Source organism: Pelophylax lessonae, assembly GCF_965119305.1.
Source record: "Pelophylax lessonae genome assembly, chromosome: 5".
Lineage (NCBI taxonomy): Eukaryota > Metazoa > Chordata > Amphibia > Anura > Ranidae > Pelophylax > Pelophylax lessonae.
The window spans coordinates 495,855,943-495,877,843 of NC_138772.1; the positions used below are offsets into that span (position 1 = coordinate 495,855,943).

A 21,901-nucleotide genomic window follows, 5' to 3' on the forward strand; every position below is an offset into this window, starting at 1 on the left:
GGGCCGCAGGACAGTATTCTAACAGATAACGACCCCAAACACACCTCCAAGACAACCACTACCTTGCTAAAGAAGCTGAGGGTAAAGGTGATGGACTTGCCAAGCAGGTCTACAGACCTAAACCCTATTGAGGATCTGAGGGGCATCCTCAAATGGAAGGTGGAGGAGTGTAAGGTCTCTAACATTCACCAGCATCATCATGGAGGAGGACTCCAGTGGCAACCTGTGAAACGCTGATGAACTACGTGCCCAAAAGGGTTAAGGCAGTGCTGGAAAAAAAAACGGTGGGCACACAAAATATTGACAATTTGGACATTTTCACTTAGGGGTGTCCTCACTTTTGTTGCCAGTGGTTTAGACATGAATGGCTGTGTGTTGTTATTTTGAGGGGACAGCACATTTACACTGTTATACAAGCTGTACACTCACTACTTTACATTGTAGCAAAGTGTAATTTCTTCAGTTTTGCCACATGAAAAGATATAATAAAATATTTACAAAAATGTGAGGGGTGTACTCACTTTTGTGAGATACTGTAGATCTGGTTCAGCAGGGGGCAAGTCTGACCTCTGTAGAAAAACCTCTGCTTCCAGACAGGGAACAAGGGTCCTTCTCTACAGTATACTGGTGAGGGACATGCTTTTCTACTCAGGATTCGGCTGCTTTCTAAAGAAAATGAACTTTGCATAGTTTTAATGCATCTGGAGTATGTAAAGCCAATTTAAACTCAAAATGAATTTGGGGTTTACATCCAGAAAACAACCCATGTATTTGATTAGGCATGAGATTTTTGTGCTTACCTCCTGGGCAATGTCTTTGTGCCATTTTACATCTTCTAGACTCCGCGATGGTTGGGCAAGGAATTGTGTCTTTTGCTGGCTTCTTCACTATCTGTCGTGTCCTTGTCTCCAAGCCCCACTTGAACCCACATGTCCTGTTATTTCTACTACAAGTTCCCCATTCACTCCAAGGTCCTACCTCACATCCATCTGGGAAAAATGGAGAGAAAAACATGGTGTCAGTTAACCCTTGTTTAAAGAGGTCATGTTTGTAAAATTTAGCAAGAATGATTCAGTGTCAATTGCATTCAATATTCTTCCTAATCTTGCAAAATAAAATGGACCAAAAAATTAAAACACACACATTGTAAACAGAATCCACTTACCTACACATTCCATAGTCTCATCCAAAGGCGCAAAGCCCTCTGGACATTCCTTAAAACAACGTCCTTTGTGAGAATAATAACCGTCTTTGCACTTTGTGCAAAAATCTCTACTAAAACAAGCATCACAATTTTCGATTCTGCACCCTGAAAAAGAAAGAGGGAAAAAAGAAAATGTATTTATTAATTAAAAAGACTTGAAACTTTTTTTATTGTTAAACCAAATAAATTAGGAAGGACCTAACATACTATAGTCGTGTTGCCCACAGACCCAAATTATAGTAAAGGTCAAGTCTAGCGATATGAAGTCATTCTGCTGGTTCCTTAGTCCTGCTGGTTACTCCTGCAGGGATCCCAACCATGCCCTCATTAACAGAGCTAAAAAGAAAGTTCAACTCTTGTATCATAGATTCTCAAGTACGCTAAAACTCAAGTCCATGGTGAAGAACAACCCCCCCCCCCCCCCAACCCTGCCTTGTCCAAGCCCTGTAATGGGGAGCAAGGAAATGCTGGCTGTATTAGAAGGATCAAGAGCTTAAGCTTTGGAGCCAAAAGATACAGTATGGAGAATGGCAAGGATCAAATGTGAGATGAGAAAGTCAGCCTAGGGTAGAAGTCAGAATTTTGTAAGAAATCCACAACAGCAATGGCATACTGAAACTGGAGAAACAGACAACTAGGAGTCAATTTATCAGTATCAGCATGGTATAGAAGGCCAACAGCATGAAAAATCTAGGAATTTAGTAGCACTAAAAAAGGAAAATACTTTTACCCCCAGTAGGGGAGAGTTCTAGCCCTTGTAGTTTTTTTTTTTGCCATCTGCATCCCACTGCAGAGATTCCCCTTCACTTCCTGTCCCATAGCCAAAACAGGAAGCAAGAGGAAATACCTCCAAAGTGAGTGAAACCCTGGTTGTCACCAGAACTAGTGTCCTCATTTTTTATGAATACACAACTAGTGACTTTTTAATATCTGTCTGGCGTTCTGCTTCAAGTTCCTTAGGTGGCAGCAGGAGCCATGATAGGCCTCCTAACATCACTGGCTGCTCCTCACGTTTGTCGTATTTGTCAAACACAGATCTGAAGTTTTGACTGGTCCCAGTGATTAGGACAATAAGTGAACATAAACAGGTTTCTCACAAAAGAGTTGCATTTCCAATACTGGTCTGTTATATGACCAGTTAAGTTATAAATAGGGCTTAGCCAAGTTCTTCCTTCAATAAAATATAACCACATTATCCCCTTTTAGTAGATTGGAAATAGGTCAGGGAAAACAGAGCACGTGTTATGGCAGAATGCTTTTCTACCTGGAGGAACAATGGGCGCACACGTTATAAATCAGGTACATTATGGGGAAATTGTGGCTCATTTCTGTAACACTATATTCAGCATCAATGCAAACGATCAGCAGACATATGGAGTTACAGCCATGTGCATTTGGAACTAATTTCATACAGTGCGATCCTCGCACTTTTGGTCTGTTGCATAAATCATTCTGGTCTCATTGTGTCTGAGAAATATAGAACTTCTGAAATAACCATTTACAAACTCCCCAAGGCTTTTTCCAATCTTGTAGATTTTTTTTCATACGTACACATGCACATACCTATATAAAGCAATCAAAGTAAATCAGAAACCCTATGGGCACAGATCTATTATTTCTAAGCAGTAAAGAAAGGCTTTTTTTTTTTTTTTTAGAAAATTGTATTTATTCAGTAGGTCAATTGGAGTCATTGACCTGCACCAAGGGCCCGAAGGCCTCAAATGCTCAGAACGTGACACCAATTTTTTGTTCAAACGCTGAAACCATGGTTCTTATGTATCGACATAGTATTCCAAAAAATGGAGATGCTTCTCATCCGCTAATCAGTTTCAGACATGGCTTTAAACCTTGAATTTGACTGGTGCTTGCAGAGAATCATCCCATTTCTTAGAACGTGTTGATGTTTAAGGCCCTAAAGCTGGCCATACACAAGGAAATTTCATTGAGCAATTGAAATTTGCCTTTTTTTGTTGAAATTGGAAACCAATGAAAGCCAAAAAATGGTGGTCCTTAAAAGCTGTACATTGTTCCCTATGAGATAGACTGTTAGTCAATGGACCTTCAAACCAAGCGCCTTTCCCTAGATTAAAAAAAGCTGATCAAGCACTTGAGGTAGTGTAATTGGGTAATGCAACTTCTTTGGGTCTGCCTTGTATGGTTGTGAGGTTTATTGGGGACCACAAATTTATATTATATATATATATATATATATATATATATATATATATATATATATATACACATACATACACACACACACACACACACAGTACAGACCAAAAGTTTGCACACACCTACTCATTCAAAGAGTTTTCTTTATTTTCATGACTATGAAAATTGTAGAGTCACACTTCAAGAGGTAGTCGCCTGAAATGGTCTTCCAACAGTCTTAAAGGAGTTCCCAGAGATGCTTAGCACTTGTTGGCCCTTTTGCCTTCACTCTGCGGTCCAGCTCACCCCAAACCATCTCCATTGGGTTCAGGTCCGGTGACTGTGGAGGCCAGGTCATCTGGCGCAGCACCCCATCACTCTCCTTCTTGGTCAAATAGCCGTTACACAGCCTGGAGGTGTGTTTGGGGTCATTGTCCTGCTGAAAAATAAATGATGGTCCAACTAAACACAAACCGGATGGAATAGCATGCTGCTGCAAGATGCTGTGGTAGCCATGCTTGTTCAGTATGCCTTCAATTTTGAATAAATCCCCAACAGTGTCACCAGCAAAGCACCCCCACACCATCACACCTCCTCCTCCATGCTTCACGGTGGGAACCAGGCATGTAGAGTCCATCCATTCACCTTTTCTGCGTCGCACAAAGACACGGTGGTTGGAACCAAAGATCTAAAATTTGGACTTATCAGACCAAAGCACAGATTTCCACTGGTCTAATGTCCATTCCTTGTGTTCTTTAGCCCAAACAAGTCTCTTCTGCTTGTTTCCTTTCTTTAGCAGTGGTTTCCTAGCAGATATTCTACCATGAAGGCCTAATTCACACAGTCTCCTCTTAACAGTTGTTCTAGCAGCAGACACATCTCTAGAACTCCGTGTGCCATTGACCTGGTCTCTAATCTGAGCTGCTGTAAACCTGCGATTTCTGAGGCTGGTGACTCGGATGAACTTATCCTCCGCAGCAGAGGTGACTCTTGGTCTTCCTTTCCTGGGGCGGTCCGCATGTCAGCCAGTTTCTTTGTAGCGCTTGATGGTTTTTGTGACTACACTTGGGGACACTTTCAAAGTTTTGCCAATTTTTCAGACTGACTGACCTTAATTTCTTAGGCCCCATGCACACGGGACGTTTTTAACGCCACTGTAAGCAGCGTCAGGCGTTTTCTTTTTGCAGCCTAAAAACGCCCCTCCATGTTATTCTATGGCCTCATGCACACTCAGACGTTTTTGAGCTGTAAGTGGCTTAGGCGTTTTTAGGCTGCAACAAGAACCCACCACCTGCGCGTTCTGAGGACCAGCGTTACAGCGTTAAAAATGCCTGACGCTGCTAAAAGCTGAATAACTTTGCTATAACGTTGCTTAACGTGCGTTAAGCCACGTTATACGTTTTTTTTTCTTCCATTCAAAATCAATGGTTCCCTATGGGAGCCTATTGATTTGAATGGAGGTCGCACCGCAACACCGCAAGTCGGATCAGACTTGCGGGGTGACTTGCGCTGTGGGAATCTTGAGGGGGAACTCCACGCCAAAATGGGAAAAAAACGGCGTGGGGTCCCCCCCAAGGTTCCAAACCAGGCCCTTCGGGTCTGTTATGGAATTTGAGGGTAGCCCCATGCCGAAAAAACGGCGTGGGGTCCCCCCCAAAATCCATATCAGACCCTTATCCGAGCATGCAGCCCGGCAGGCCAGGAAAGGGGAGGGGACGAGCGAGCGGCCCCACCCCCCCTGGACCACACCAGGCCACATGCCCTCAACATGGGGGGGGTGTTGGTGCTTTGGGGCAGGGGGAGCTCTGCACCCCCCACCTCAAAGCACCTTGCCCCCATGTTGATGAGGACAAGGGCCTCATCCCCACAACCCTGGCCGGTGGTTGTGGGGGTCTGCGGGCAGGGGGCTCATCGGAATCTGGAAGCCCCCTTTAACAAGGGGGCCCCCCAGATCCCGGACCCCCTCCCTATGTGAATGGGTATGGGGTACACTGTACCCCTACCCATTCACCCCATAAAAGGCAGTGTATGGAAATAACGACAAGAGACGTTTTGGAAAGTTTATTAAAAATCTTCATCCGACTCTTCTTGTCTTCTCCTCTCCGGGGTCTTCTCCGGGGTCTTCTGCTCTTTTGCTGTCCGCCCTTCTTGTCTTCTCCTCTCCGGGGTCTTCTCCGGGGTCTTCTGCTCTTTTGCTGTCCGCCCTTCTTGTCTTCTCCTCTCCGGGGTCTTCTCCGGGGTCTTCTGCTCTTTTGCTGTCCGCCCTTCTTGTCTTCTCCTCTCCGGGGTCTTCTGCTCTTTTGCTGTCCGCCCTTCTTGTCTTCTCCTCTCCGGGGTCTTCTGCTCTTTTGCTGTCCCCCTCTTCTTGTGTTCTTCTCTCCGGGGTCTTCTGCTGTCCCCTCTTCTGCTGTCCTCTCTTCTTTTCTTCTCCGGTCTTCTGCTCTTTTGCTGTCGGCTGTCGGCTGTCTTCTTCCTCCGGTCCTCCTCCGACGACGTCTCCGCTGATTATGCCTATCTCCGGTCTCTTCAGCTTATTATATAGCCATTAGGGGCGTGGCCCCGATGACGTCATCTGGAGGCCCCGCCCCATCATGTCACATATGACGTCATCTGTGACATGAGGGGGCGGGGCCTCCTCATGACGTCATCGGGGCCACGCCCCTAATGGCTATATAATAAGCTGAAGAGACCGGAGATAGGCATAATCAGCGGAGACGTCGTTGGAGGAGGACCGGAGGAAGAAGACAGCCGACAGCCGACAGCAAAAGAGCAGAAGACCGGAGAAGAAAAGAAGAGAGGACAGCAGAAGAGGGGACAGCAGAAGACCCCGGAGAGAAGAACACAAGAAGAGGGGGACAGCAAAAGAGCAGAAGACCCCGGAGAGGAGAAGACAAGAAGGGCGGACAGCAAAAGAGCAGAAGACCCCGGAGAGGAGAAGACAAGAAGGGCGGACAGCAAAAGAGCAGAAGACCCCGGAGAAGACCCCGGAGAGGAGAAGACAAGAAGGGCGGACAGCAAAAGAGCAGAAGACCCCGGAGAAGACCCCGGAGAGGAGAAGACAAGAAGAGTCGGATGAAGATTTTTAATAAACTTTCCAAAACGTCTCTTGTCGTTATTTCCATACACTGCCTTTTATGGGGTGAATGGGTAGGGGTACAGTGTACCCCATACCCATTCACATAGGGAGGGGGTCCGGGATCTGGGGGGCCCCCTTGTTAAAGGGGGCTTCCAGATTCCGATGAGCCCCCTGCCCGCAGACCCCCACAACCACCGGCCAGGGTTGTGGGGATGAGGCCCTTGTCCTCATCAACATGGGGGCAAGGTGCTTTGAGGTGGGGGGTGCAGAGCTCCCCCTGCCCCAAAGCACCAACACCCCCCCCCCATGTTGAGGGCATGTGGCCTGGTGTGGTCCAGGGGGGGTGGGGCCGCTCGCTCGTCCCCTCCCCTTTCCTGACCTGCCGGGCTGCATGCTCGGATAAGGGTCTGGTATGGATTTTGAGGGGGACCCCACGCCGTTTTTTCGGCATGGGGCTACCCTCAAATTCCATAACAGACCCGAAGGGCCTGGTTTGGAACCCTGGGGGGGACCCCCACGCCGTCTTTTTCCCATTTTGGCGTGGAGTTCCCCCTCAAGATTCTCACAGCGCAAGTCGGATCCGACTTGCGGTGTTGCGGTGCGACCTCCATTCAAATCAATAGGCTCCCATAGGGAACCATTGATTTTGAATGGAAGAAAAAAAAACGCTGCTAAAAGCAACGTGGCAAAACGTGCAATAACGCCAATGGAAAAAGCTACTGAAAGCACGTTTTTACAGCTGCTTTTTCCGGCGTCAGAACTAACTTTGACGTACGTTTTTTCTAACGCCCCGTGTGCATGGGGCCTTAAAGTAATGATGGCCACTCGTTTTCCTGTACTTGGCTGCTTTTTTCTTGCCATAATACAAATTCTAACAGTCTATTCAGTAGGACTTTCAGCTGTGTATCCACCTGACTTCTGCACAACACAACTGATGGTCCCAACCCCATTTATAAGGCAAGAAATCACACACTTATTAAACCTGACAGGGCAAACCTGTGAAGTGAAAACCATTTCAGGTGACTACCTCTTAAAGTGTGACTCGACAATTTTCATAGTCACGAAAATAAAGAAAACTCTTTGAATGAGAAGGTGTGTCCAAACTTTTGGTCTGTACTGTATATATATATATATATATTTTTTAGCCTTTTTCCTTCTATGTGGTCCTATCAATTCCCTTGGACATAGACCAGTAGTCGTCAACTTGTGAGTCTTCAGCTGTGCCCCCTGTTATCACAAAAAGCTCTGCACAGAATATTCAGCATATGTAATGATACAGAGGACTGCCAGAGTCTGCAGACATGTACAGTAGACCGTCAGATTGTACGCATGCTGCAGGTACAGCTAGAGACCTCTTCTAGAAAGGAGACTGTTTGAGAGCACTACAAATATAGTTTTACATATCAATACTCCTACTACTGACTAAAGGGGTCTTTAAAACAAAATATCCCTTGGGCTGCAGGTTGGCCCTTGGGGCTCTAGACAATATGTGTACAAGTGGTATTGGGTGTCAAGCTCTGCATACAGTATTCCTTCTATATATTTTTGTTCCCCAAATATTACGAATACAGTACCAATATACCTAAACCGTTTAGAAACTCCAGTGAAAATATCTAAAGCCTGAAGAACCCTGCATGTTCTGAAGGCTTGCACCTTTAACAATTTTATTAGCCAATACGGTTATCAACTAAACTTTCTGCATTAAATCAATGGCTAATGCAGTATAAGATGCTACTAAATCTAGAGACTGCAGAATGGGTGTATTAGGTGAGTGTTAATTAAAATAATATTCAATTTGGCGAGCCACTTTGCACTGCAATAATTTTTTTTTTATTGCCATTCTTATTTTCCAGCTCTGCTGCGGCAAACCAAAAGACTGATGATTACGATTCAAGTTTGGATTTACTAACTTTGACACAAATAATCAGCAACAGTTTGCTCAAAGGTCAGACCAAATGATAACATGAATTAAAATGCCTAAAAAATACAGACACTTTACAAGAAAATTACATAAATGATGTGCTGCGGCGCAATGCTGAACAAAGGCAGGATTAGTGAACTATGCCAGACTTGCAGTCACATCAAAGAGGATCGGTTAGGATTATTGAAGCAAAGTGACATAAAGACCTTTTTTTTTTATTACGCTGTCTGGGAAATTTGGCAAAAGCCGACTAATAGTTTTTAAAACCGTTTTAGAGTAAACCCGTATTTAGCGTGGCAATACTAAACTCTGGTCCTTAAGGGCCACCAACAGGGCACTTTTATCCGATGTACCATGTAGAAGTGCAACTACCTAAATTAAAGTGACCCAATGCTTACTCTGCAAAAGAAACCTGTAAATATTTACTTTCTGTTGCCTGTGGCCCTCTATACCACTATTCTAGAGGACTAGTCCCCCAAGTCTTCTGGGAAACCAACACTTTTAGTAGTGTAGATTTGAGCATTCAGTGGTTCCTTCCTCTGACCTCTGTGTTGATAGAGTGGCCTATAAAGAGGTGTAAATGAACAGGGGGAACCGGCGAGGGCTTTGGAGGGGAACACAGAAGATTGACACTCTCAGAAGTGCCTGCTTCTCCGTAGCTTTTGCGGGACAATACTTTAGAACAGAGCAGTGATCAATAGGAAAGCACTGAATGGTAAATTTACAGTCTCTTTGCAAGGCATGCATTTGGGCAGCTGAAAAATCTATTTCTAACCTCAATACCTTATGAATAACTATTCAGAGAACTTACAAGGAACAATAAAAAGACCCTGTCAGCAAACCATTTATTGTATCAAAATATGCTTGTCATTTACCTGTAAAAGCCACCTTTGTCTACACACTAAAAAAAGGCCTAAAACAGCTACTGGGTGCCGACATCTTGGATGTAATGTCAGCAGCCCCAGCAGATTTAGTGGTGTCACTCAAGCGACACCCTATGACAGTGGTCAGCAATCACTCATTGCGATCTACCCATCGATCACAGCCATGTGACAGATAGATTGCAACTCTGCCAGGCCACCCCTCTTTTACTGTACATTATAGGTATTTAAAGTAGCGAGGATGGAGACAACACTGTATCTAAAGTCTACTTTGATCCTGACCTGCTCCACCTCACTGCACCCCACCCCCTGCCATGTACTGTAAACCATGCCTGGTGCCACAGCAGTCCCAGCAGTAGAAAGCATATTCTCTAGCCCAGAGGAGCTTATGATGTAAATGGTGAAGAAGGGCTACTGGTGTACTGGTGTGTGGGGGACTACTGGTGTGAAGGGAACTTTCTGGTGTAAAAGTGGAAACTTTGTTGTGAAGAAGAGGCTCTTAATGTAAAGAGGGATTCTCTGATGCACTGGGGGCCTTATGATGTATAAAAGGGGGTGGGGGGACTGAAGAAGGGCTTTTGTTGCAAAAGGGGGACTTCTGATGTGAATACTCTGATGTATATAGTGGGCATACCTCCCACCTTTTTGAGATGGGAATGAGGGACACCTATTAGCACAGGTATGTAGGCATAGGACACACCCCCTGCCATGTCCCCTTAGATAATTATACAAAAAAAAAAAAAAAAAAGAAGAAGATTAGTTAAACCAACACTTGCTTTTTTTTTTTTTTAACTACTATTCTTTTATACTGGCTTTTGAAATTTACAAATGCAGCAATTTAGAAATTGGAAGAAAGATTTACCACTGGGAAACACTTTTGAAAGATAAAAATTTCATTTTATTTACAACTATATAGATTAGATCAAAATGAGGCACAAATTAAAAGGAAATGAGGGACACTCCCTCAAAATCAGGGACAGTTGGGAGCTATGATAGTGGGGGCCTTTTAGTGTAAAGAGTAGGAAACTATGATGTGAAGAGGGGTTGACTACTCTGTGAAGGAGAAACTTTGCTTACCTCTTTCTTTCTCTACCTCCCTCAATTGTGGTCCCTCCTTTTCACTCCCTTCTTCCGTTTCCACCTTTCCAAGGTTGCCTATCCTTGCTCTATAGCTTTAGGAAGTCGCTAACAGAGGTAGTGGAGCTTGGCCACCACAGAGAGTATATAGACACTCCCAGAAGAGGAGAGGGCTAAAACATGCAAGGAGAAAGGGGAGCTAGGAAAATTGACCAATACCATTTTCTAGCAAGGTCAAAAAGCATGTTGCAGTCAATAAATTTATGGACATTAAAACCCTTCAAGTAAGCATTTAAAATATTTGCCTTTTTAAAAGTTTCTTTAAACAACATTGTCCTTCGGAATGAGTGGCACACTTCCACTCATAGCTGCCTAGGCAGACTTGAGATCAGAAGTCAATCAATTGTTCTTGATCATGTGATCACCAGCTATGACATGAAAATTGCATGGCTGTTTGTAAACAGTTGTTCCTGAGACACAGCATTTACTATATTTTTGATTTATTTATTTCAGGTACTTGTACAACGCTGTCAATTTACGCAGCGCTTTACATACACATTGTACATTCACATCAGTCCTTACCCTCAAGGAGCTTACAATACAAGGTCCCTAACTGACATTCACACATACATATACCAGGGACAATTTAGACAGGAGCCAATTAACCCACCAGCATGTCTTTGGAGTGTGGGAGGAAACCCACGCAGGCACAGTGAGAACATGCAAATTCCAGGCAGGTAGTGTCGCGGTTGGGATTCGTACCAGCAACCATTTTGCTGCTAGGCGAAAGTGCCAACCACTGCACCACTGTGATTAGAATACTATATATATATATATATATATATATATATATATATATATATATATAGTCACAAAAATGACTACACCCCTCACATTTTTGTAAATATATTATAGCTTTTCATGTGACAACACTGAAGAAATGTCACTTTGCTACAACGTAAAGTAGTGAGTGTACAGTTTGTTTAACAGTGTAAATTTGATGCCCCCTCAAAATAACTCAACACACAGCCATTAATGTCTAAACCGCTAGCAACAAAAGTGAATACACCCCTAAGTGCAAATGTTCATATTGGGCCCAAAGTGTCAATATTTTGTGTGGTGGTTACCATTATTTTCCAGCACTGCCTTAACCCTCTTGGGCATGGAGTTCACCAGAGCTTCACAGGTTGCCACTAGAGTCCTCTTCCACTCCGCCTTGATGACATCCCGGAGCTGATGGATGTTAGAGACCTTGCGCTCCTCCACCTTCCGTTTGAGGATGCCCCCACAGATGCTCAATAGGGTTTAGGTCTGGAGACATGCTTGGCCAGTCCATCACCTTTAACCTCAGCTTATTTAGCAAGGCAGTGGTAGTCTTGGAGGTGTGTTTGGCGTCGGTATGTTGGAATACTACCCTACGGTCCATCGTCCAAAGGGAGGGGATCATGCTCTGCTTCAGTATGTCACAGTGCATGTTGGCATTAATGGTTTCCTCAATGAACTGTAGCTCCCCAGTGCCAGCAGCACTCATGCAGCCCCAGACCATGGCACTCCCACCACCATGCTTGACTGTAGGCAGGACACATTTCTCTTTGTACCCCTCACCTGGTTGCCGCGACACACGCTTGACACCATCTGAACCAGATAAATTTATCTTGGTCTTATCAGACCACTGGATAGAGTTCCATTTTCTCTCTCTGGTATCATGTGACACGGTGTTACAAGGTCTCAGGTGTGAATGGGGAGCAGGTGTGTTAAATTTGGTGTTATTGCTCTCACTCTCTCATACTGGTCACTGGAAGTTCAACATGGCACCTTAATGGCAAAGAACTCTGAGGATCTGAAAAAAAGAATTGTTGCTCTACATAAAGATGGCCTAGGCTATAAGAAGATTGCCAAGACCCTGAAACTGAGCTGCAGCACAGTGGCGAAGACAATACAGCGGTTTAACAGGACAGGTGCCACTCAGAACAAGCCTCGCCATGGTCAACCAAAGAAGCTGAGTGCACGTGCTCAGCATCATATCCAGAGGTTGTCTTTGGGAAATAGACGTATGAGTGCTGCCAGCATTTCTGCAGAGGTTGAAGGGGTGGGGGGTCAGCCTGTCAGTGCTCAGACCATATGCCACAAACTGCATCAAATTGATCTGCACGGCTGTTGTCCCAGAAGAAAGCCTCTTCTAAAGATGATGCACAAGAAAGCCCGCACACAGTTTGCTGAAAACAAGCAGACTAAGGACATGGATTACTGGAACCGTGTCCTGTGGTCTGATGAGACCAAGATAAACTTATTTGGTTCAGATGGTGTCAAGCATGTGTGGCGGCAACCAGGTGAGGAGTACAAAAACAAGTCTGTCTTGCCTACAGTCAAGCAAGGTGGTGGGAGTGTCATGGTTTGGGGCTGCACGAGTGCTGCCGGGACCCTCCACAGTCCTTGGTTGTCTGTCCCACGCGGTGTGGACTGTGGAGGCTCAGGAGCAGGCTGAAACTGAGAAGAGAGAAAGTACTTTGTGTGTGTGCATAACAGACAGTGTGGCCTGTAATAATAGCTGCCTGGCTCAAGCTGTAGTAGACTAACAGTATTATACACAGTCTGCAGCTGCAGCAATCGTATTTGGAATTCCCAGGCTGTGCACAGTATATTATGGCATCATTTACTTGTACATATTTATTATAGTATAGTCATGGACAAATATTGGATACTTGATTAATGATCTAGATAAGAAGAGATGGGGATGGACCAGTGGGTGATAGAAGTAAATGATATAAGCAGCAGTCTTGTGTGCCTTTCCGCAATATTATATCAGCAACAAAATATAATATACAAAAGCAGTAGTCTTGTATAGTCTGTGAATATTTTATATCATCAGTAATTATAATATTATAATAAAAGACTGCTGCTTTTGTATATATCCGCTTCCAGACGCCCCACGCACATATTCTGAGGCAGGGCGTCCCTTCAGCACGAAATAACGTATCGTAACTATGTCTTTTTTTTTATGGGGACACAGCAGACCCAATGTCTGCCGGGACCCACCAATCTTTCCCGAGGCAGACAGAACGGTGGTCTGCCTATGTAAACAAGGCAAATTGCCGTTCTGTGAGAGGGGAAGATGGAGATCTTGTGTTTCTGCTAAGCAACACGGACCTCTGTCTTCCCTCAGTCAAAGAACCCCCCCCCCACACACACACAGTTAGTAAACACTCCCAGGGTACACATTTAACCCTTTGATCCCCCCTGATGTTAACCCCTTCCCTGTCAGCATCATTAGTACAGCTACAGTGCATATTTTTTGCACTGATCACTGTATTGGTGTCACTGGTCCCCAAAAAGTGTCACTTAAGCCCCGTACACACGCACAGATTGTTGGCCAACTGATCGGCCAACTTTTGTCCAGTGTTTGTTGGTTGAAATGTACTCTAGGCTTGCACTGGCCTTTTGTTGGCCAACAAAAACCAACTTCAGAAGTGATGTCATGTGCTGGTTTACTTTCCGTGTGTTTTCTCTTCTCTGAGCGTGCCCAGTCTTGCTCATCTGATTTTTGTCTGCCGAAATCTGTACTGACTGAGGAACAATCAGCCGTTTTTTGTTGGCCAACAAACGTTTTATAGCATGCACACCAGATTTTTTTCGGCTGAAAATTGGCAGTTGGTTGTCAGAAGCCTCATACTAACAAGCCTACAATCGGCAGATCGGACGTTGGCCAACAATTTACGGCCAACAATCTGTGCGTGTGTACGGGGCTTTAAAGAGCCATACACACTAGAAGATTTTCTGAAGACTTTTTCCTTCAGACTTACCAAAGCCGTATAATATGAGGTCAAACCTAAACACTTTCAATTTGTATGCAATCTGGCAGGCCCTTGCACTACATAGAAAAGGTAAATCTGAAGGAAAAAGTCTTCAGAAAATCTTATAGTGTGTTAGTGTGTATCCAGCTTTAGTGTCATATGTGTCTGTCACAAAGTCGCAGTCCTGTTAAAAAAAAAAAAAATTGCCGATTGCTGCCATTACTAGTAAAAAAATAAATAAATAAAAAAATCCATAAAAATATCCCATAGATTGTAGGCGTGATAACTTTTGCAAAAAAAAAAACAATATACGCTTATTGTAAATTTTAGGTTACTAAATATGTAGCAGAATACATATTGGCCTAAATTGAAGAAGAAATTTCGATTTTTTTTTTTATTGGATGTGTAGAAAGTAAAAAAATATTTTTTTTCTTTCTAAACCGGGGGACGCAAGTAGCTGGTCTTGCCTAGGGCGCAAAATAGTCTAGCAACAGCCCTAAATGTGAGGCGTAAGGTCTGAGCACTGACAGGCTGACCCTCCACCCCTTCAATCTTTGCAGCAATGCTGGCAGCACTGATAATTAGTTTAAAAAAATATGTTTTAGTCAATTGTCAAATTATGGACACAGAATGATGGTGCTAAAATTGGTCTCTGTATCTAGCCAACAACAAAGAATTAAAGAAACTAAGGACATGAAGTTCATGCATTGTGATCAAAGGCATAATCCAACAAACAAGGGAATTTTTAAAAGAGACATCACCAATATGTTAGAATATAGATTCGAAGGAGGTTTCTGATTTATGTGGTAAAATGTTAAGGGTGATGTTTCCACAAAACATCACCCTGAAGTGCCCCCTGTGATCATGCCATGTATTGGGATACTTCGAGGGGTGGGGAAGAGAGTTTAAATATATTAAAGAATAATAAAAGTTTTGTTAAAGCAGCATAGTGAGGACTTTAGAACTATATCATGAAAGGCCAAAGATTGTCTGTTAGGCTACCCATTGTATATTCTCTACTTTGTGTACCAATTGGTGATCATGTGACGAGTATTATCCTATGATGGTGGGAAAAATCCCAAAGATCATATAGCCTTTTATATGTTTTACAACAATCTATGGAAACTTATCATCCGCTCTATAGAAGCCCTTAAGCAGTAGGAGTGAGTTTATCTTAGAATGTTATTGTACATCAAAGAGTGAGGCCAAGAGCCAACATACACGCTGACTTTAATCTACGTGTTGTATGCTAGCTAGCAATGAAATTGGTGCATAAAATGCTCAAAGAGACCCTGTCCAGCTCTTAAAAAAATCATAATGCAAGTCTCTGGAGACAAAAGTTTCAAAATGATAGGTACAATATGAATTCTAAACGGATATCCTTGTATTTATACTTGTAATAACCAGATCAATTAGATGGGGAAAGTGTCAATAATAGCAGTGGTTCTCAATCGTTGTGAGAGAAGGACCAGGTAAATTATTTCAAAAAGCTTCCATTCCCAACAATAAAAAAAAAAAAAAAAAAAAAGTATACTCATTAATTCTAGGATTATGAGAAGATATGATTATATAGAACATACAGTGAAGGGCTATGCAATATATAACATATATTCTGTGCAACAGTCTGAGTGCCGGGGTTAAGACAATGTCATTGCACAGCACATCTTGCAGAACGCAGGCCTTCTTACACTGATGGTAAATGCTCAGTATGCTACTTTAAAAATGATGGTCAGTGTTCAGTATGCCCCCCTTTACACTGGGGGTCAGTGTGTACCCCCCCCATTCCCTGATTGTGAGTGTGTACTCTTACATCCTTGGTCATTGCTCCACTTACATTGGTGGTCAGCGTGCGTCCTCACACTGGTGACCATAGAACCCCCTTACATAGGCGGTCAGTGTGTTCCCCTACATGGTGGTCAGTGAACCCCTTACATTGGTGGCGAGTGTGTCCCCACATCCTTGCATGGTGGTCAGAGTGTCCCTTTTATAGTGGTCAGTGTTCCCCCTTACACTAGGTGTCCTAGGTCACACCAAGCATCAGATGTGGAGCATGGAAGGTGCAGTACTTTGCACCTCCTGCCTCCATGATGGGCAGCTTGACTTCCCTGTCCAAGCATTGACTGCTCTCCCCCCACCACCACCATAGCTTGACAGTTACAGCAGAGCAGAAGGTTTCTGCGGCACCACCATGTTTTTTTCACAAACTCGGTATAGCAACCTATGAGGTAAGAACCCCCTACAACTCGGGCACAGAGTTTGTAATCAAACAGCACAGTGCTGCTGAGAATGGGACAGCTGTAGCTGTCAGGCCGACACAGAACTGGCACACTTAAAGCGGTAGTATACCGCTTTTTGCGACTTTTAACTACAGGTAAGCCTATAATAAGGCTTACCTGTAGGTACAATTAATATCTCCTAAACCAGCACGGTTTAGGAGATATTTTCACTGCATGCAGCCTCTCACGCGAGCAGCGTATGCACTCTGAAGGTCCGGCGAACCTTCAGCGTTCCTTGCCGGGAACTTGCCGGAAAATGAATCCCGTGCGCATGCGCGGGAGTGACGTCATCGCGGCTCCGGCCAATCACAACGCCGGAGCCGCCGAACCCGGAAGAGACGCCGAGGGATCATGTCAGCTCCCACAGTGGTGTCCGGGGGTTCGTGTCGGGGCTTCGTTCTAAGGTAAGTATTTCATAATGAGCTAGTATGCATCGCATTATGCCTTTGTCTTGCAGGGTTTTTTTTATTTTTTTAAGTATACAACCGCTTTAAGAAAAAATTAGGAGGTTGAGACCCAGCAGGAGGAAAGCTGCAACCTGGCAGTGATATTGAGAAACATTGTTTTATAGCATTTGTGATCAAGTGTTTAGCCTGCTCATTAATCTAGCATTTTTATTTCATTGAGAAATTACGGATTTCATTTTTTGCAATAATTTTGTAGCATCTTCCTAGGTAGGTGCTAGGTAAAGCATAGTTATGGCCCTGTTCTGCTTATCAGGAGGGTCTGATCTGTTAGCCTGTCACATGTTTCCTTGTGCGATTCACTGGGTCTGAGGGAGTGTCCCCACTGCAGCCAATGAGGGAGCTCATTGGACAGTGGAGGAAACCTAGCCAGTGACACACTCTGTTTTATGTCACTTCCAGTGGGAGGGCATTCCTGCAATGCATCCTGAGATTGGACATAAATAGGAGGGGGGCATGTGACAGGGTATCTTTGGGCAGGAAGCCAGGTCCCAGGAGAAGGTTAAATGCTGTCTCTCCTCCTGTTGCTAAGGAAGGTGGTCCAGGCAGTTGGCCTAGGGACCAGGGGATGAGTGGTGCTGTGGAGGATCAAGTGTATGCTGACCAAGTGGAGCAGGATTCTTCTGGAAAACCAGCAGTTGGGAGTACTCAAGATCTGCCTAAGAGAGGGGACCACTCCAGAGAGGTCAAGGGAATCAGAGAGCCAGCTAGCCCGGGATGTTGCAGTAAAGGGGGTGCCAAGTTGTGAAGCCCTGAAGAATAGGGAATAAAGAGGGCACCAGGAAGGGCCCTGAAGTGCACTACAAGTCACCTACCTCAGGAAAGAGTACCTTGGGGAGCTTTAAGGACTTTTCACAGTCAAAGGTGAAGCTAAAGTAAGCGGCATAGCCGTGACCAGCATCAGTCAGCGCTAACCAGTGTCAATTAGCAATTCTGTATAGTTCCTGCCTATTTGTGCATAGTTCAGTTGTTGGAGTATCCCAATCATCCCTTCTCCTATCCATGTTCTCAAACCCTAAAAACGAAAGAAACTGGACTGGTTCTTGTCTGAGGTAATCACACTTGGAAATATGCTTAAATGTCCTACTGTTGCTAAAGGCCCGTACACACGAGTCGAAATTCGGCCGGGAATTTTCGTCCGACGACCGATCTGCCGATTTTCGGCTTGTTAGTATGATGCTTCCGACAACCGACTCCGACTTTTGGGCCGAAAAAAATCTGGTGTGCAGGCTATAAAATTTTTGTCCTCCGTCAAAACACAGTCGATTTTCGTGCAGTCAGTACAGATTTCGACAGGGAAAAAATCTTATGAGCAAGACTGGGCATGCTCAGAGAAGGAAGAACACAAAAAGCAAACCAACACAAGACATCACTTCTGAAGTAGAATTTTTTCGGGCGGGAAAATTCGTGTGCAGTCTAGGCACATTCCAACCAACAAAACACCACTCTGGACAAAAGATGGACGACCGGTCGACGGAAATTCATTGCGTGTGTACTAGGCTTAATGGTAACCCAGGGGAACCCACACTAAGCGGCTTCCATGAGAGTACTGCTACAATTCATTTTGCAAAAGTGGAAAGAACACAATGATAATAATGGAATGTAAACAATCTGACAGGCTGGTTTTACCCAAGTCAATCGATGGATTGACTTGGGTACAATGAGCTTGCCCATAGATGAATCGAATCTCAGCCGGTCCCTGCTGAACCGGTCCTGGTTCAATCCATCTATGGGTAGCTTAAGTCAACAGGAACCGACTTGCCAGCAACAATTTCACAAGCCCGGTGATATTATCAATGGAAGTAATAAAAAGCCAACTACGCGCTACAGTAGATAAAAGACTAAAACCATGATTGGACATGATTGAGAGGGAGAGAGGGGTTTTGGGGTAAATTTGGACATACACGTTAAAACTCAATCCATTCCACATCACAAGATTCTACCGCATGACAAAATAACGCACACAGTAAACCAAAAGGCTTGGACATCAGCATTCCAGTACTATTACATTTTAGGGTCAGATAAAATAGAATCGTATATAATACAGTGACTTACTGGAACATCTGTTCATGTCAGGTGCTCTTAGTCCGTAGTATCCGGGAGGACAGGAATGTAAACACTCTCCGTACTGTCTCATCCCTTCTCTTCGCAGAAAGAAAAACAGTTTGGGTTGGCAGCGGATGCAGCCATTGTCTCTTGAACATGACAGACAACCTTTGCAGATTGGATTCGTTCCATAGCTGGCTGTAAAATAAGATATCCACAAATCAGTTTACAAAGCCACACATGAAGTTTACATTTTACACATTAGAAAAATAAACCTTAAACACTTAATTCTGTAAATGTTTTACTACAAAAAAAAAAAAAAAAAAAAAAGAAGAAGGAATTCTCAAACCTTTACATAAAATTTACTGGCTGATTTTTTTCACCTTTCGGTAGGTTTGTTACAATAATGGATTCACAGTTTAAAGTGGTTCTAAAGCATGAAGTTGTTTTTTTTTACCTTTATGCATTATTAACCACTTTAAGACAGGAAGGCCTGGTCCTGACCAGGCCTTATTTTGCGATTCGGCACTGCGTTACTTTAAACGGACAATTGAGCGGTCATGCGACGCTGTTCCCAAATAAAATTGATGTTTCTTTTTTCCCCACAAATAGAGCTTTCTTTTTGATGTATTTGATCACCTGCGTGATTTTTATTTTTTGCGCTATAAAAAAAAAAAAAAAAAAAAAAAAAAATCGCAATAAGCGTATTTTGGATTGGTTTGCGCAAAAATTATTGCGTCTACTAACTACGGGATAGATGTAATTTGTATTGGGGTTTTTTTCTTTTACTAATAATGACGGCAATCTGCGATTTTTTGTGGGACTGCGCCCTTGCGGCGGACAGATCAAACCCCTGACTGACATTTTTGACACTTTTGGGGGGACCAGTGATATTACTACAGTAATCAGTAACCATAGCGACATGTGATTCTATATAGAAGAATCACATGGGCTCTGTGATCTTTCCAGGGAGAAGAACGGTCAGCTGTGTCTTCTCTCTCAGCGGGGAGCGATCGTGGGTGTCAGGCGGCAATCAGAGCCGCCTGCCCACTGCAGTGGCTTCCCCGCTGACAAGCAGGGGCAGGAGCGCCCCCTAGCCTCCCGAGAGCGAGCGCCGTACATGTACGGCGATTCGCCTGGGACTGGCTGCCTGCCGCAGAACATCTGCGGCGGGTGGTCGTAAAACGGTTAAAGTGATACTAAAGTCTTTTTTTTTTTTTTTTATTAAAAAAAACAAACATGTTATACTCACCTGCTCTGTGCAGGTAAAAATTAAGTTCCTCGCCGACGCTCCTGGCCCCTCCCTCCTCCTGAGCCAAGGCTCTGACTCCATTCAGACATCGACTCGTAAAAACTTTAGGGTAAGAAAACAGGATCCCCCCCCCATCCCCAACTTATACTTACCTGAGCTCAATTTCGATCCAGTGCTGTGCATGAAAGCAGGGGCTCTCCCTACTCTTTCCCTCCTAACTGGGCTGATGGGTAGAAGTGGGAATCTCTCGTTGCTGTCAATCAAAATTCTGCGATGAGGGAGCGAGTACACGAGTGCCCCCATAAAAAGCAGCTTTCTATGGGGACACTTGGCCAGGGAGGAGGGCCCTGAGCACTGGCAGGGTACCCGAGAATAGGAAGAGGATCGGGGCTGTTCTGTGAAAAGCCATTGCACAGAGCAGGTAAGTATAAAAGGTTTGTTCTTTTAAAAAAAGAAAAAAAAAAGCCCCAATTGGCTCATAGTCTTTGCACCCATTCTCCCAGTGGTTTTTAAAATGCTCAATAAAAGACAAATTCATTCATGTGTACCAGGTCTTTAGAAAAATTAAAATAACGATTAAATAGGATTTTCCTTTTAACCTGGATTTCAGCTTTTATAGGTTTAAAAAAAAAAAAAAAAATGGTCATTAATAAATGGCTGTACATATTTTGAAGTGGGTTTATACTGCTACTTGCATAAAAAAATGCTGTATGCCCTTGAACATAGGCTGTCTGCATCCAGAGTTGTAGGCCTTTATGCATGGGTTTACAGCCACATACAGTCTTTAATTACTATTGGCGGCTGTACCTAACAGCAGTGTATCCCAGGCCTGGTAATAGGTTTGCGTATGTTGTATGCCCATACTGCATGAGCCTATATGAAGTCAAGAATGTACTAGGTGTCAAAGCACCAAATATATACATATTTAGAACTACTTTAAAAACTCAGCAAGAGAGTGGTATGGAGAGTGTGGAGACCACTAAGTTGTATGCCCAAAAGTTGCCCATATACTGTACTTGTTTAGTGCCTTCAATTTACACAGCGATTTATACATACAATATATAAATATATATTATATATATATATATATATATATATATATATATATATATATATATATATATATAGTACATTAACATCAAAGGAGCTTACAATCCACGGTCCCTAACTCACATTCACACAGTACACATACTAGGACCAATTTTGACAGGAGCGAATTAACCTACCAGCTTGTCTTTAGAGTGTTGAAAGAAACCAGAGTACCCAGAGGCACATGGAGAACATTGCAAACTCCAGGCAGTGCCATGGTTGGGATTCAAACCGGCAACCCTAGTGCTGCTAGGCAGAAGGGCTAACCACTTAGCCATTGTGCTGCTCACATACTGTAAGCCCCAAGAGGTCGATGGCAGCTCCTATTTTTATTTCTAAACCGGTTCTCTTGAGACTTAAATCTTGTTCTTTGCTTCCATCCTTACAAGTTAGGCCGTTCACTTTAAGGGCCTCTCTGAAAATCACTCCACTTTGTTCCTATATGGCCTGATATCCTCGGCAGCATGGATATGCCCTATCACCTGTTATTCTACTGTTCAATGCATAGATGCCGACTGTCGTGGATTTGCCAGGACAATCTCATATCTTGGCCCTCTCTGCCACCAATGCCATGTTCCAAGATCACAGCATAAACCGTTTTTATAAATTTGCACATGTATAATGTCCATGAAATTGTTGCTAAAATTCTAACTATGACCTTGCAACCCACTCT

The 21,901-nt window shown here is 43.8% G+C and overlaps 1 protein-coding gene across 1 annotated transcript in view; it reads right to left on the minus strand.

Annotated features, from left to right (window-relative positions):
- The window catches only part of RSPO2 (R-spondin 2), a 193,974-nt gene that overhangs the window by 73,571 nt on the left and 98,502 nt on the right, over positions 1 to 21,901 (minus strand). The window contains exons 3-5 of the mRNA XM_082259778.1: positions 18,897 to 19,085; positions 1,166 to 1,309; positions 801 to 989 (exon numbers count right to left, since the gene is read on the minus strand). Coding sequence (XP_082115904.1) covers positions 801 to 989; positions 1,166 to 1,309; positions 18,897 to 19,085 — 522 coding nt within the window. The remainder of the gene's footprint in view (positions 1 to 800; positions 990 to 1,165; positions 1,310 to 18,896; positions 19,086 to 21,901) is intronic.